The sequence below is a fragment of the Pongo pygmaeus genome, chromosome 19, assembly GCF_028885625.2.
Source record: "Pongo pygmaeus isolate AG05252 chromosome 19, NHGRI_mPonPyg2-v2.0_pri, whole genome shotgun sequence".
In the NCBI taxonomy this organism is placed as follows: domain Eukaryota; kingdom Metazoa; phylum Chordata; class Mammalia; order Primates; family Hominidae; genus Pongo; species Pongo pygmaeus.
The window spans coordinates 98304413-98321211 of NC_072392.2; the positions used below are offsets into that span (position 1 = coordinate 98304413).

The 16799-nt window shown below is 52.3% G+C and overlaps 2 protein-coding genes across 9 annotated transcripts in view; one reads left to right on the plus strand and one right to left on the minus strand.

Moving 5' to 3' along the window:
• TBC1D16 (TBC1 domain family member 16) overlaps positions 1-12023 on the minus strand; it is a 101482-nt gene extending 89459 nt beyond the window's left edge. For 5 of the 7 annotated variants that reach the window (XM_063656898.1, XM_054456578.2, XM_063656899.1 and 2 more), the window contains exon 1: positions 11921-12016. The gene's annotated coding sequence lies outside the window, so the exon portion shown is untranslated. Of the gene's footprint in view, positions 1-11920 lie in introns of all 7 variants that reach the window. The other 2 variants (XM_054456576.2, XM_054456577.2) reach the window with 2 other exon arrangements.
• A 181-nt stretch (positions 12024-12204) lies between these two features.
• The window catches only part of CCDC40 (coiled-coil domain 40 molecular ruler complex subunit), a 67510-nt gene continuing 62915 nt past the window's right edge, over positions 12205-16799 (plus strand). The window contains exons 1-3 of one of the 2 annotated variants that reach the window (XM_054456585.2): positions 12205-12834; positions 14354-14417; positions 16045-16503. In XM_054456585.2, coding sequence (XP_054312560.2) covers positions 12806-12834; positions 14354-14417; positions 16045-16503 — 552 coding nt within the window. In that variant the 5' untranslated portion in view covers positions 12205-12805. Of the gene's footprint in view, positions 13569-14353; positions 14418-16044; positions 16504-16799 lie in introns of both variants that reach the window. The other variant, XM_054456583.2, reaches the window with a different exon arrangement.

Consider the following 16799-nt stretch of genomic DNA (forward strand, 5'->3'; position numbering starts at 1 on the left):
CGGGGCCCAAATCCCTCGCCGGCGGGCTGAGCAGAAGCGGCTTTTGGCCTCCCGCGACAAAGCGCAGCTCCGGGCCAGACGGCCCTGCCCGGCCCTACCCGCAGCCCCGGCCCCAACTAGAGGCCCCACCTCAGCCCACCAGGCAGGACTGCAGCGGGGCACGCCCCACGGACCCCAGCCCCATGGAGATCCCAAACCCCACGCCTGCTGCTCCCGCCGCGGAGGAGTCAGAGGCCGAGAAGCACACACACCATAGACCATACACCATAGACACACATACCACACACCACACACCACAACACACACCATACACCATAGACACACATACCACACACTACACATCATAGACACACACACCACACACACCATAGGCACACACACCATACACACCATAGACACACACACCACACACCACACACCATAGACACACACCACACACCAGACACACCACACACCACACACACCATAAACACACCACACACCATATACACACACACACCACACACCACATACCATAGGCACACACACCACACACCACACACCATAGGCACACACACCACACACCATAGACACACACACCACACACCATAGGCACACACACCACACACCATAGACACACACACTACACACCATAGACACACACACCACAGACATACACACCATAGACACACATGCCATAGACACACATGCCACACACGACACACCATAGTCACGCCACACATACACCAGACACCAAGACACACATACTACATACACACCATAGACACACATACCTACCACGCACTACAAACCATAGGTACATACACCATAGACACACACCATAGATACATACATCACTCACCACATACCATAGGCACACTGCATAAACATCACAGACACACACACACCACACACCATAGAGACACACCACACACACCATAGACACACCACACACACAACCCCACAGGCACACACCACACTCTACACACACACCATAGACACACACACCCACCACAGATGCACACATACCATGACACACCCAGGCACACACACCATGACACACACACACCATGACACACAAACACACACCATGACACACACACCATACACACACACTATGACACACACAAACACATACCATGACACACACACACACACCACAGACACACACACACCATAGGCGCACACACACTATGACACACACAAACACACCAGGACACACACACCATAGACACACACATACCATGACACACACACACCCCATGACACACACCACACACAGCCACCCTCTGCTCTACCAGCTTTGCCTCTGTCCTCCGACAGCGCCAGTGCTGACCCACCAGCTGCTGCCTGGGCCCCACTCCTTCCCAGCTGTCTCCAGGATTAGGGAAGCCCCAGGTGGATCCAGGATTAGGGAAGCCCCAGGTGGATCCAGGATTAGGGAAGCCCCAGGTGGATCCAGGATTAGGGAAGCCCCAGGTGGATCCAGGGCTGCAGGAGCCTCCCTACCCAGCCCCCATGCTGCTCTGTCCTGGGTCCATAAACACAAGTCAGCCACCTGTCACCAGGCGGCAGGAAGTGCAGGCTCTGTGAGCTGGAGGAGGGGGCGCCTAGGCTCTGAGGGCTGAATGAGAGGCCTGGCAAATGCCCCCGGAGAGCCCTGGAGAGTCTTGCAGCAGCCCTGGCGCCTGGGCTTCGGGGCCTGCCTGCTGGGAGCACCCCCCTGCTGGGAGCAGCCACCTGCTAGGAGCACCTCCTTGCTGGAAGCACCCCCTGCCGGGAGCCCCCCCACCCAGGAGTACCCTCCTGCTAGAGTGCCAGGGAGACACTGCTGCCTAATGGCCAGGAGCTTGCCCAGGGCAGTGACTTCTGATCCACTTCTGTCCCTTGGTTGTATCCCTAAGACCCAGGGACCATGGAAGGTTCACCTGTCGGTGTCACACAGTTCCTTCTTCACACAGCAGGAACAGAGGTGCAGAGAATGGCGTCCAGGCCTCCTTAAGGACTCTGGATCCATGAGACGGGAAGCCCCACAGGGAAGCAGTGGCCCCCCGCCCCCCATCTCATCACATACAGCACTCTGTACCTTCTGCTAATTTTCTGTAAACCTAAAACTGCTCTAAATAATGAAGTCCACCACGCAGAAACTGCACACGGATGTTTAGAGCAGCTTTACTGGTAACTGCCAACACTCAGAAGCAACCAAGATGTTCTCCAACAGGTGAATAAATAAATAAACTGTGATACACCTAAATAATGGAGTATTAGTTAATACTAAAAAGAAAGGGGCGGCCGGGCATGGTGGCTCATGCCAGTAATCCTAGCACTTTGGGAGGCCAAGGCGGGTGGATCACCTGAGGTCAGGAGTCCACGACCAGCCTGGTCAACATGGCAAAACCCCATCGCTAATTAAAAAATACAAAAATTAGCCAGGCGTGGTGGCGCACGCCTGTAATCCCAGCTACTCAGGAGGCTGAGGCACGAGAATCGCTTGAACCCGGGAGGCAGAGGTGGCAGTGAGCCAAGATTGTGCCACTGCACTCCAGCCTGGGTGACAGAGCGAGACTCTCTCTCCAAAACAAACAAACATCATCTTCTGGGGGAGGGGGGAATCTATTAGTTTAAAATAAAAAGAGGCTTGAGACCAGGAAGCTTGCATCCAAAGAGGTGTGGAGGAGGCGTGGACGAGGGTGGAGTTGTGTGGACCAATGCCGAGAACCGGCAGGCACTAGAGGCAGGCTGAACAGAGCAGAGTCAAAGACAACATTTGGTTCCTGGACTGAGAACCCAGCTGCCGGCAGCCCGAGTTGTCTGATGGGAGAGTTTCCTAATGTCCTTGAATCTGCAAGATGTGAGACTTTGAATGGCCCTTGCCCACAGCAGTGCAGAGCAGTTGATGACCATGACCTTAGGGACCTGGAGTCCTGCAGGGTTCGAGGGGGGCAAAGATAACCATTCGTCCTGGGAGGCAAGGAAGCTGGATGTCAGGAAGGCTGCCCCAGTATGGAACTCAGAGCAAGGGGGACATCCAGGTTCCCTTCTGCGGGCCTGGGGCTCTTCCTAGGGGCCAGGTGCCTTCTCATGAGTACACGAACAGAGGCGGGGGCAGCCAGCAGAACTCCTAAGACAAAATGAGTGAACACTGGAAAGGGAGCTGAGACAGGCCTGCAGCAAAGAACAGATACCAGGCTTTTCCAATCTCTAGGAAGGATACAGAGTTCATCAAAATCAAAATAGCAACGCAAGATGCTCAAAGCACCTTGTGGCAATTATTATAAATTCCCTCCCCAAATCCTGAGAGATGAAGATGAATAGAGAAGCTGAGGAGGCTGGGCGTGGTAGCTCATGTCTGCAATCCTAACAGTTTCGGGAGTCCGAGGCGGGCGGACCGCCTGAGTCCAGGAGTTTGAGACCAGCTTGGGCAACATGGTGAAACCCCATCTCTACAAAAAAAGCAAAAATTAGCTGAGCATGGTGGCATGTGCCTATAGTCCCAGATACTCAGAAGGCTGAGTCAGGAGAATCGCTTGAGCCCGGGAGTTGGAGATCAGCCTGGGCGACATGGAGAAACCTCATCTCTACAAAGAAACTTTAAAAATTAGCCAGGCTTGGTGGCCTGTGCCTATAGTCTCAGCTACTCAGGAGGCTGAGGTGGGAGGATCGCTCGACCCTGGGAGGTTGAGGCTGCAATGAGCTGTAATTGCGCCACTGCACTGCAGCCTGGGTGACAGAGCAAGACCCTGTCTCAAAAAAAAAAAAAAAAAAAAGAGGCCTGGCACAGTGGCTCATGCCTGTAATCCCAGCACTTTGGGAGGCTGAGGCAGGCGGATCACTTGAGGTCAGGAGTTTGAGACCAGCCTGGCCAACATGGCAAAACCCCGTCTCTACTAGAAATACAAAAATTAGCTGGGTGTGGTGGCGGGCGCCTGTAATCCCAGCTACTTGGGAGTCTGAGGCAGGAGAATTGCTTGAACCCGGGAGGCAGAGGTTGCAGTGAGCTGAGATTGCACCACTGCACTCCAGTCTAGGTGACACAGCAAGACTCCATCTCAAAAAAAAAAAAAAAAAAAAAAAAGAGAGAGAAGCAGCTAAGGGTAGATCCTTGACAATAAGAACCTCCCATTCTCCTCAAATGCATGCATCCACTTCACATTTGTATTTTGAAATGGTGACGTCCTTGTCGGTTTGTGTTTTCAATTATAAGCTCCTGAGTGCATGACACCTCCGAGACGCTCCTTTTATAATATGCCTCTCAGAATGCCATCTTCGTTAAGGTTCCAAATGCCTTGTTTTTGTTGATGGAAAGGATAGCAATGCCAACTTGGCAGTTGGCACAAAGAATTCACAGATGGAGTGAAGCCAGGATCTACAACTTGCATCAGCTTGAGTGTACAAAAAAAAGAAAAGAAAAAGAAAAAAGAAGAGCCAGGCGCGGTGGCTCACGCCTGTAATCCCAGCACTTTGGAAGGCCGAGGCAGGTGGATCACCTGAAGTCGGGAGTTCATGACCAGCCTGGCCAACATGGTAACACCCTGTCTATTAGAAATACAAAAATTAGCCGAGCATGGTGGCACGCACCTGTAATCCCAGTTGCTCAGGAGGCTGAGGCAGGAGAATCTCTTGAACCCAGGAGGCAGAGGTTGCAGTGAGCCGAGATGGCACCATTGCACTCCAGCCTGGGCGACAGAGTGAGACTCTGTCTCAAAAAAAAAAAAAAAAAAAAAAGAATGATTTTAGAAGGCAAAAAGTAAAAGCGTCAATGCTGGTTCTGAACCGTCGGACCGGGGCACGATGACCAGTTGATTTTTTTTTTTTTTGAGACAGAGTCTCGCTCTGTCGTCCAGGCTGGAGTGCAGTGGCGCGATCTAAGGTCACTGCAATCTCTGCCTCCCGGGTTCAAGCAATTCTCCAGAGTAGCTGGAATTACAGGCGTGCGCCACCACACCCAGCTAACTTTCGTATTTTTTTTAGTATAGACGGGGTTTCACCATGTGGGCCAAGATGGTTTTGATCTCCTGACCTCATGATCCGCCCACCTCGGCCTCCTAAAGTGCTGGGATTACACGCGTGAGCCACCGCCCCCAGCCGACCAGTTGATTTCTGTGCTGCTCAAAGCCATTGGTGATCAGTAGGTAGGGCCAGATTTCTGCAAAATAGGCCACTGTGTAATTTGAAAGGAAAGAACAACTTGGCCGTTCCTCAACAAAAATACACAGGCTCATAAAACAAAAAACTGTGCAGAAACTCCTCCACCAGAGAGTCATTCTTTCCCAGAAACCTGCAACTCTTTAAGAATTAGAGCACTATTGAGAAGCATGGAGTCGCAGCACCTGCAGCTGGCAGAGGTCTTAAACTGGTGATAAAGGTAGCTGAAGTCTGTTTCTAGGACGAGAGGGCTTTGAGGGGGCTGGAGTAGGGGGAGCTGCCTGCAAGGTAAAGACGTGGGAAACCTCAGAAGCCCCAAGGAGAGGGGGGAGGGGAGGGGAGGAGAGAGGCAGCAGATTTATTCTTTCACAATGCTGTTGGGAACTGGCCGGGCTGTTGAGTTGGAGCTGACACAGGGTGCAGTTGTGGGCCTGCTGTTAACCACACATGTTCCCTTCCCATCCCCTAGGAGCCACTTGGCCACTGAAACTTGGCCTGGAGCAGCCAAAGATTTGGTGACTCACTGTGTGAGTGGCAGGGGTGGGTCTTCTCTAGCAAATATTTACAGGGCATGAGGTTAAGACATCTACTACCCAAAATTCATTGCCCAAGATTTGGTGACTTATACCCTAGAAAAGAGAGTCCTCCTCAATGTAGAAAGTGGCAAAGTCAAAGTCACCAGAAAACCAGAAATGAGCAAACACAGATAAAGAAATGACACAACAGTCTCCCCTCTTGTCTCCTTTTGAAAGCCCTCATTCCACGTGTATGAGCTTCCTATGGCTGCCGTGACAAATGACACAAACTTAGCAGCTACAACAACACAAATGCATAACCTTACAGTCCTGGAGGTCTGAAATCTGGAATGGGTCTCACAGGGCTAAAACCAGGTATCAGCAGGGCTGGTTCCTCCTGGAGGCTCTAAGGGAGGGTCCGTTTTCTTGCCTTTTCCAGCTTCTAGAGGTCACCCACACTCCTCGCTCTCGACCCCTTCCTGCATCTTCAGGCCAGCAGTGGCCGGTCGAGTCCTTCTCATACCTCATCTGTCTGACCCTGACTCTCCTGCCTGATTCTGCGATTGCATCAGGCCCACCCATATAACCCAGGATCATCCCCCATTTCAAGGTCAGCTGCTGAGCAACCTTAATTCCATCCCCAACTTGAATCCGTGGCCACGTAAGCTACCGTATTTACAAATTCCCTCGATTAGGACATGGGCATCTTTGGGGGCCATTCTTCTGCCGACCACACCAAGCCGAGGACACTGTAAGGAGCTGATTTCCAACTCACAGGGCGGCCTCTGACCTGCTCACCCACTGACGGTGAACCCCCCACGCAGAGTGACTACTCTTTTAGCAGTAGGGTGAGGGCCGAGGCCTAGAACCCAGGAGAGGAGCACACCTGGGCCCCGACGTCCCTGTGAGGGCAGCGAGAATGGACACAGGAGGGCTGCAGGTTTGTGACCAGGACCTGCCCGTGGAGGCGGCCTCCACCTAAGGCCTTGGTTTCCTGTCCTGGCCTAAAGGGGTCCATCAGTTCCCAAACAGGAAAACAAAAAGAGCAGAAGTGCAAAAGTCTCTTTCAGAACCCTCCTGGAGGTAGCCTGCAGCCACTAGGAGAGAGGTATCACCCCAGCCTCTTCTCTTGCTCACTCTGTGCCGTGCACCGGCCTCAGGGCCACCTTAGGTTAGGGGCCAGGATGCAGCGGTCAGCAGGACAGACCTGGTCCTGGAAACCCATGGAGCTGGCAGTTCCCACTCACCAGAGGGACGCAGCCCATGCCCACCAGTGACAGGCAAGGGCAGAGGCAGAGGCAGGCAGGGTGTGGGGACCACGGGACGCAGCCCACAGCCGATTATTCCCATGGCCATATCACTGCCAGACTGCTCAGGAGCAAAACGCACTGAGCCCGGTCACCTGCCACATGGCCGGCAGAAACTGGTTCATCTGCTTTGCCCTCAAAGCCCAAGCAACAAAGAACAGGGAAACAGCAACACCTTATTAAACACGAGCCAGACACACGCAAACAAGGATCGCGTTCCCCCCGCTGCAAAACATCTGCTGCTGGCATGCCTTGGATGAGGCCCCAGCTCCCTCCACCTGCCCAGAGCCAGGCAGGGGCCCTACCCATCTTTCTGGGAACCCCTGGCTTTGCGGGTCAAAGGGTGATATGGAATCCTGCAGGCAGCCAGGATCAGGACCCAGTCTCTGGGCAGCAGGCTTGGGGAAGGTAGCTCCTTCGGTCTCATCACAAGGACAATCCCCTGGGGGGCCGCCATGATTTCTCCTCACAGCTGTGCTGAACCTCAAGTTACAGGATTAATTCAGAAAATAAAGATACTGGCTGCACACAGAAGCCACATTCAGGATACACCCAGAAAGCCTGGGGCCCAAAGATGAGCCTCTACACAGAAGCGAGAACGGGACATCAAGTTGTATTTAAAATGAAGGAACTAGGGCTTAGGGCATTCACTGCAGTGCTGGGATCTTGGATTATAGGGAAAGAGGACCCTTGAGAGGCTATAACGGGGCAGGACCATCACCAAAACGGTGGTGAGGGAAATCCTGGTGGCCTGTGTGGCTGTGACTCTCCTTTTGCAACTGTCCAGCGGTCACCCCGATTAGCACCCACTCCCTGGAAAACCCCAAAGCCTCTGCCTCCAAGGAGAGACCATCTGCTGTTTGTACACCCTTGATAGTAAATTGTAAAATCCCATTTCCCCCGCAAAGAGCCAAGGAAGTCAGGCCTGGGAGAAGAAACTCAACTCAGAGGTGAGCCTGGATCTGGGACCAAGGAAAGACTAAACACAAAGGGTAAGGGACGATGCAGGCCCAGCCAGGAAATCAAAAACTGCCCTGAGTCTGGCTCAGGTACCTCCTACTTCTATGCTGTGCCTGTAAACATGGAGGCCTAAAGCTTCTCAGCATCTGTCAGTGAAGAAGTAGCGAATGCATCGCAAAACAAAACTGAAATTGGGGGGACATATTAACAACACCCAAAAGCAACACAACTGATCTTGCTTTGAGAAAGCATTTTAGTTACAGAAAATCTGTCAAACGACATCTGTAAAGTACGCCCTTTCCCCAACTTCCAGAAGACTAAAGATGAACTATATTGGAGCATTGAATTCAGGCTCACTCAACGTGCAAAAAGCAGCGCACAACTGAAGTGTGCAAGCCAGCATGGACGCGGGCTTGGCACCCGCAGTACGATGGCTTCATAGTGACCAATCCAGAAAGACCACGGAGAAAATACTGCCACATCTCAGCATCTGCAGCCCATACAGACAAGCAGACACATGTATCACCTTCCAACGCCTGCACAGACTCACCGCCCAAGGCTCAGCAACAGAAGGGCAGGCCGTTCCGACTAGACAGTGGACTTGGATTATTTCTCTTTTCTTTCTGTTATTCATGAGACAGAAGCCACCACGGGTAGAAATCGAACTTAGTCTTACCGTGGCCCGATTTCTCTCATCCTTTGAGGACGGTTATGTAAGTTCCGAAGACAGAGTAAAGAACGTATTTCAAATCAGATGCCACCAGACAGCTCATAAAAGCAGATTTATTAGAGATGCAAGACCAGGTGCTCAAAGGACAGACAGGATAAAAACACCAACAAAGCCAACAGGATAAAATACACCACCGCTGAGGTGAATGGAAAAAGGCTTCCAACATCATTGCCCCGTATTTTTGGGAAGGGTGCAAATGTGTGCTCTCTTCTGTGCACTGGCCTCATTAACAGCCATATAATGCAAACGCAACACAAATGATGTACAATTAGATCATAAAATCATCCTCTGCGCTGTCACCTTCACATCCCAGAGCCACCCGCCCCCGCCGCTTAACGCTGGATGAAAGGAAGTAGCTAATCTTACGAGAGAATTTAGGCCTGTGACAAAAATCAGGGTCTCTCAGCCAGGGAAGAAAAGGAGCTAAAATCTTCACAGGAGGTGGTGTTGCCAGGCAACCTGATCAGCTCTGCTCCCCATAACATCCTGCAGGGACCCAGCCCCCCGTCAAGTTGTAAAGATAAGAATACACATATTCACAAATAGTGAATCCTACATCTACCTGGAATCACTTTCTACCTCATGGACCACACAAAGAGGAGTGAAGAATCAAAGCACAAAAACAAAATGTTTTGTGTCAATCTAGTTAAATGTGGAAAATCCAAATAACGGTCATTAATAACAGTGTTAAAATGTTACCATCTGAAATTACTTACCACATCCTAAATGGTAACTTACGATGTGTCAGGAATTCAATGCTTTTCATAATCCTTGCAGGAAGTCTTTGAAGTAAGTAGTATAGATGGGGAAATCAAGGCACTGAAAAATTAACTACGTGCCAGAGGAGGTGGGTTTTTTTGTTGTTGTTTGTTTTGTTTTTTGTTGTTGTTTGTTTGGGTTTTTTAGGTTTTTTTTTTTAAGCAGAGTCTCACTCTGTCACCCAGGCTAGAACGCAGAGGCTGGTCATGGCTCACTGCAGCCCTGACCTCCCGGGCTCAAGCTATCCTCCCACCTCAGCCACCCAAGTAGCTGGGACCATAGGTACCCACCAGCATGTCCAGCTAATTTGTTCATTTTTTGTAGAGATAAGGTCTCTCTAGGTTGCCCAAGGTGGTCTTGAACTTCTGGGCTCAAGTGATTCTCCCAAAATACAGGATTATAAGTGTGAGCTACTATGCCCAGTCCAGGATTTGTATTTGAAGCCAGCAGGCCATCTTTCTATGCCATGTTCTTAACCACTGCACCTTACTACCCAAAACTGTGGACAGAGACCAGTGCAATTGTAAGTAGGTTCTGCAAACTCAATGCCTTTATCCTGAAGACTGGGGGATGCTTTCCGGACTGAAGTGAACTGAGATTAGCAGCTAGTGGTGACATGGGATTAGTCCCACTTCCTTGCACTGTTATGAACCACTTGGCAGAATGTTTGTATATGAATGGTGGGCACCCTCTATAAGACAGAGGGCAAAGTGGTACAACGGTTTTCTGGAGCTGGGACGTCCTGGGCCTAAGGCCTAGTTCTCTCACTCCTAACTGCGTAAACTTGGGAAGTTACTTCTCTAAGCGTCAGTGTTCCCATCTGTAAATGGGCATAACCGCAGGCCTGACTTCATGAGCTTGTTTTGTGGGTTAAGTGAATTCATGCGTGATAATTAGGAACTACTAACGCAATCACCAAAATTGCTAGAGGATTAAATAATTCCACAGATAAAAACTTTCTTTTTTTTTTTCCTTTTTTTTTTGAGACAGAGTCTTGCTCTATCACCCGGGCTGGGGTGCAGTTGTACATCTTGGCTCACTGCAACCTTCGCCTCCTGAGTTCAAGAGATTCTCCTGTCTCAGCCTCCTGAGTACTGGGATTACAAGCTCAAACCACCACACCGGGCTAATTTTTGTATTTTTAGTAAAGATGGGGGTTTCACCATGTTGGCCAGGCTGGTCTCGAACGCCTGACCTCAGGTGATCCGCTCGCCTCCTCCTCCCAAAGTGCTGTGATTACAGCCATGAGCCACAGTGCCCAGCCATAAAAACTTTCTTTAGCCATAGTCTCACCATAAACATGCCCCTTACAAAAAAATATGCGCACAATAACCACACCCAGGATGCAAACAACAGCCATTAATGAACTTTGTAGTTAATACTAAAAGTTACTCCTCGCTTTATTCTTTATTTACAAAAGCTTTCATGGTTCTTAAAAGTGTTTAGTATTCACCAATTTTACTGTTAACGTTTCTAATGAGGATTTTCTAAAACTGAGGCATGGATTTGAAAAAGTGTTCTGATCAATCACAGATTTGGAATGGAATCTCCAGCCCCCAGTCTTTGCGCCCACCCTCTGGCAATATGCCGCCTCAAGTGAGCATCTTTAAGACTGAGTTCCCTTTTTATTCCAGATAAAAGAATTAGGAGCCTTCTGGTAGAAAAGAAAGCAGATCTTTAGGATCAAGTCGCATAGGCTGGCCAATCAGCCCAGCTTCTCATTTGAACTTGACCCAGAGAGTAAAACCAACTTCACCATAAGGAAGGCGAGACTAACTTTTGTTACGTATTTTCTATTCATTTCCTATTTCTGAATCAAATCTGAACAACATACGACACCAGCTTCCGAGTGTGGGAATCACTGGATTTCAGGATTCAGCGGCTTCCGGCAGGATCCCCTAGGTTATGTTTAGCAATATTCAGTTGCCTTTCCTTTTTTTCTTTCCTTCCTTTGGTTCTTTTTCTTTTTTTTTTTTTTTTCCAAAGGAAAGAACAAGGGAGCCCAGGCGGAACGGAAGTGAGTATCCCGACACGCGGATCTTAAACAGCCCAGACCACCAAGCCCGACAGGCCAGGAAAGCTGAGCGCGCGCCGCTGGGGGGACGCACACTTTGGAGGCTGTGTGGGCGCGCGCCGGCACCCCACAAGTTCTCATACGTCTGCTCCGCCGATTCAGCCAGACAAAGACCGCAAGTTCCCCGGTCCACCGCTCCAGACAGGCGGGGACCAGTCTCCCCGAATTAGGCCCATTCCGGGCCCGGGGCGCCCTCACTCGCCGCGGGGAAAAGTCCCCCGGTGCCCCTCCGTGATCCGGGTCCTCCCACAACGCTCCCGCTCCTACTGGCGCCCTGCACCCCGAGGACGGCGGACGGACCCCGACCCCTCCCCGGTCCCGCGGCTGCAGGCCCACGCGCCCCACGCGCCCCGCGCGCCCCCGCCCCAGCTCCGCCGAGGGGGCGCTGCTCGGTGCGCGGTGGACTCCTCGGACCCCGCCCCCGCGGCCCCGTCCGGGCCCCGATACCCACCCGGGTCCCGCTGCGGGGGCCGGATTCGCGCCGCCTCGGAGAGCCGCCACCGTCGCCTCCGCCGCTGCCGCCGCCAGTGAGGCGCGGCGGGGCGGGGACGGGCGGGGAGGCCCGGCCCCCGGCCCGCCCCCAGGCCCGCCCCCGGCCCGGCCCCCGCCTGCCCCGGCCGGGCTCCCCGGCCGGGCTCCCCGCCCGCCTTCTGGCCCAGCCCTGGGCCCAAGCCCCTAGTCCCCTGCTTGCCCTCCCTCAGGCCTCGCCGCGCCCCGGCCTCGGGGACTGTGCCCCGACCCGAGCCCGGCGCCCCCGAGGGAAAGGCAGGGCTCCTCGGACGCTCCGCGTGCGCGCTGGCCCTCCGCTACCGCCCTCTGCAGGGAGATTTCTCCTATTTCGGGTTAGGAAGGGAAGACACGCTCCGGAAGACCCCTGGGCGTCCAAGCTTCCCTAGAAGTCTCCGTAGGACCCCTGGAGAAGGGCACCAGAGCCCCCTAGGGCAGGAGATGGAAAAGCGCTCGCCATGCGCGGGGTCCCCGGTCCCCGGTGCCCCCAGCCCGCCTGCCATTCCCGGGCGCTTAGCAGTCCGGGGTCCCCAGGTGCCCCGCAGGTCCCTTTGGGACCTCGAGCCGCCCGCTGGGCACACGCTGACGCCGCTGTCGCTTTACAAAAATTGAGTGCAGCCGAGGCGGGACATGGGCGCAGAGAGCGATAAAGGAAAAGCATGGTCGTGCTCTAATCATTACAGTCTAAGGGATGACACGTCGAGATGGCGCGCGCCTCTGCGTGCGTGGAGATGGCACAAAGGCCGCGCCGCCCCCGGCGGCCCCCGCCCTCGCCGCGCGCGTGGTCCCGGCCCCGCCGGATGTTGACAGCGTCGCCTAGCAACGGGAGATGGCGGAAGCGGGCGGCGCGGCGGGCCGGTAAGCCGGGCCGAGGGGCAGCGGGTCTTGGAGTCGCCAGGCCGCGCTCTCCGTTCATCGCGACAGGTGGCCCCCGCGTCGGCCCCTGCCTCGCCCCTTCGCCTCCACTCCCCCTTCCTCTCGCCTGTGTCCCTTCTCTCGCCATTTTGCTGGCCTTTCCCATCCACTGCGTTCAGCCCCTCACACCCCCCCGCCCCCCGCCCGCCAACCCTTCTCACTTCTCCCCTCCTGTCCCTTTGTCCTCTCTCGGCCTCCCTCTTTCCCCTACTCCAAGTGCGCGACTCCCTCTAAAACCCGGGACCGCTCACTCTGCAGTCACCATGGCAACCACTCTCCGTGGCGGTCCCTGCGCGCAGTCCTCCTAAGAGTAGAGGGCTCTGCAGGGCGCGGGGCTGTCGGATGCCGCCCCTGACCTTGCGCCGGGGCCACTCGCTGTGGCCGGAGACCAGCCCTGCCCCGTGCCTCCCTCCTGCAAGGACAGATCCCCTCTCGCAGGCTTGGGGGTGACCCGCGATGGGAGGGGTCCCTGCGGTTAGGCGGCCCCGCGATGGACCGCGGTCACCGTCCTGGGGCCTGGGTGGAAGCACTGAGCGCGCACAGGGAGGGCGGCTGGGTGAAGATCCCTGCCACAGGGCCTCTGCTCGCTTAGGCTCTGTTGAAAAGGATAGAAACGATTGGAAAGACTTTGGCCTTTTTACCTTAGACACATCGGTATTGTTTCATTTTTTTTTAAGGTGGGTCTGTATGTATTGATATGGAAAGACTGAAGGTATTATTAATAAAACGATAGGCATAAATGTAAAAGGGTAGGTATACTATGATCTCTAATTCAGTGTGTGTGTGTGTGTGTGTGTGTTGAACTCGGGAGGCAGAGGTTGCAGTGAGCCAAGTATGTGTGTGTGTGTGTGTGTGTGTGTGTGTGTGTGTGTGTTTAAAGCATAGAAAAATGTTGAAAGAATGTAGTCCTAAATGTTACCAATGATTATCTTGGGAAGGAAAGGGAAGATCACAGGGAACTGTCACTGTCTGTCTCTTTGAACATATCTATATTCCTTTGACAGATAAAAATAGCTTGAATCTTTAATTTTTTAAAAAAGAGAGATATATATATACCACGGCATTCTTGTGCTACGTAAATCGTGGAGAAACTCAGAGTCCCTAGAACACTTACTCTGATCGTGCTACTTTCTCTACGTTGTATTTCTTTTCCCCAGTTTTGTCCCAGACACGAGTTATATTTGAGGTGACTTTTCTGGGGTGATCTAATCCTGCTGTTCCTTCGATGTTTTAATAATTATATTTTTCATTCATTCATGGAGCTTTGCTTTTGTGGCACCTCTGCCACCTGACAGGCATGATATAGTGCTATGGTTCCTGACAAACAGGACAAAGTCGTGACAACAGCCTGGGGGTGGCAGAGAAGTAACAAGTAAACAGATATGCAGAATTCAGGAAGGGATAAGGGCCAAGAAAAAGAAAACTGTTGCTTGAAACTGTTCAATTGTTTCTCTAAAACCAGGTCTCATCCGGAAGATGGATCGGCTTCTGAGGGAGAGAAGGAAGGGAATAATGAAAGCCACATGGTAAAATTCCCTATGGGAAGTTATTCCGGGCTTATATTTACTAGGAATTAAAGAGAATCAGAGGACAGGCGCGGTGGCTCACGCCTGTAATCCCAACACTTTGGGAGGCCAAGGCAGGTGGATCACATAAGGTTAGGAGTTCCAGACAAGCCTGGCCAACATGGCAAAACCCCATCTCTACTAAAAATATAAAAATTAGCCAGGCGTGGTGGTGCGCACCTGTAGTCCCAGCTACTCGGGAGGCTGAGGCAGGAGAATGGCTTGAACTCGGGAGGCAGAGGTTGCAGTGAGCCAAGATCACACCATTGCACTCCAGCCTGGGTGACGAGTGAAACTCTGTCTCAAAAATAAATAAATAGGCCGGGCACGGTGACTCACACCTGTAATTCCAGCACTTTGGGAGGCCAAGGCAGGCAGATCACGAGGTCAAAAGATCGAGACTATCCTGGCCAACATGGTGAAACCCTGTCTCTACTAAAAATGCAAAAATTAGCCAGGCATGGTGATTCACGCCTGTAGTCCCAGCTACTCAGGAGGCTGAGGCAGGAGAATGGCTCGAACCTGGGAGATGGAGGTTGCAGTGAGCCGAGATTGTGCTACTGCACTCAGCCTGGCGACAGAGTGAGACTCCATCTCAAAAAATAGATAAATAAAATAAAATTAAAAATAAATAAATAAAGAGAATTAGGACTTGGTCAAGTATACTGTATGATGGCATTATCTTGCACCGGAACAAACTCAATTCAGTTGAAGAGAGACTCATTTTCTTCCTACCCCGTTCTACAGTGTCAGCGATTAGTCAGGGGTGCGAAGGATGTCCAACTTTGGGTTGCCCTGAGTTTTTCAGAACTCATTTCCTGTAACGAAGGATGCAAAAATGATTACGAAAAGCAGAGAGGGCCGGACATGGTGGCTCACGCCTGTAGTCCCAGCACTTTGGGAGGCTGAGGCGGATGGATCGCTTGAGGCCAGGTGTTCAAGACCAGCCTGGCCAACATGGTGAAACCCTATCCCTACTAAAAATGGAAAAATTAACTGGGCGTGGTGGTACACACCTGTAGTCCCAGCTACTTGGGAGGCTGAAGCAGGAGAATCGCTTGAACCCAGGAGGTGGAGGTTGCAGTGAGCCGAGATCACGCCACTGCACTCCAGCCTGGGCAGCAAAGTGAGACCCTGTCACAAAAAAAATTAAAAAAGAAATAACAGATAAACTGAAGCATGAAACATGATTTTTTTTTTTCTTTTTGAGACAGAGTCTTACTCTGTCTCCAGGCTGAAGTGCAGTGGCACAATCTCGGCTCACTGCAACCTCTGCCTTCCGAGTTCAAGCAATTCTCCTGCCCCAGCCTCCTGAGTAGCTGGGATTACAGGTGTGCACCACCACACCCAGCTAATTTTTGTATTTTTAGTAGAGACGGGGTTTCACCATGTTGGTCACGATGGTCTCGATCTCCTGACCTCGTGATCTGCCTGCCTCGGCCTCCCAAAGTGAAACATGATCTTTTAGTGATGCTGAGAAGGGTATAAATTCAGTTTTCCCATTGATATAATTACACAATAAAGAATAAAACCTCACAAGGTCCTTTATACTTTGTTTCCTGATTTTTTTCCTGCCACACCTTTACAGGTGTCACCACCAGAGAAGGTTGATGGCCAGAAAGGTGAAGAAGCTGTTGGTAGCACAGAGCATCCTGAAGAAGTCACAACCCAAGCGGAAGCTGCAATTGAAGAGGGGGAGGTCGAGACAGAAGGGGAAGCTGCAGTGGAAGGGGAAGAGGAGGCTGTGTCCTATGGAGATGCTGAAAGCGAAGAGGAATATTACTATAAAGAAACTTCATCCCCCGAAGGGCAAACCAGTGCTACAGATATGACTTACCCATATTTCAGTCCTCCTCAGGAACTGCCTGGAGAGGAGGCGTACGATAGTGCTAGCGGGGAAGCTGGTCTCGAAGGCTCCCAGCAAGAGGCCACCGGTCCACCAGAATCCAGAGAAGGGAGGGTCACCTCCCTGGAGCCATCCCACGGAGTCTTAGGCCCGTCGGAGCAAATGGGCCAAGTCACCTCTGGGCCAGCAGTGGGAAGATTGGTGAGTAGCTCTGACTTCTGTTTTGTGCCGGTGTCGCACGGCCCACGGGGTTTGTCACCCTATGTGAGGAACTTGGGGATACATTATAAATACAAATCGCAATCCCTGTTAGAAATGTCTTAGCAAAGCTGGGTGCAGTGGCTCATGCCTGTATGTAATCCCAGCACTTTGGGAGGCAAAGGTGGATGGATCACCTGAGGTCAGGAGTTCGAGACCAGCCTGGCCAACGTGGTGAAATCCTGTCTCTACTAAATATGCAAAAATGAGCCGGGCGTGGTGGCGCACGCCTGTAGTCC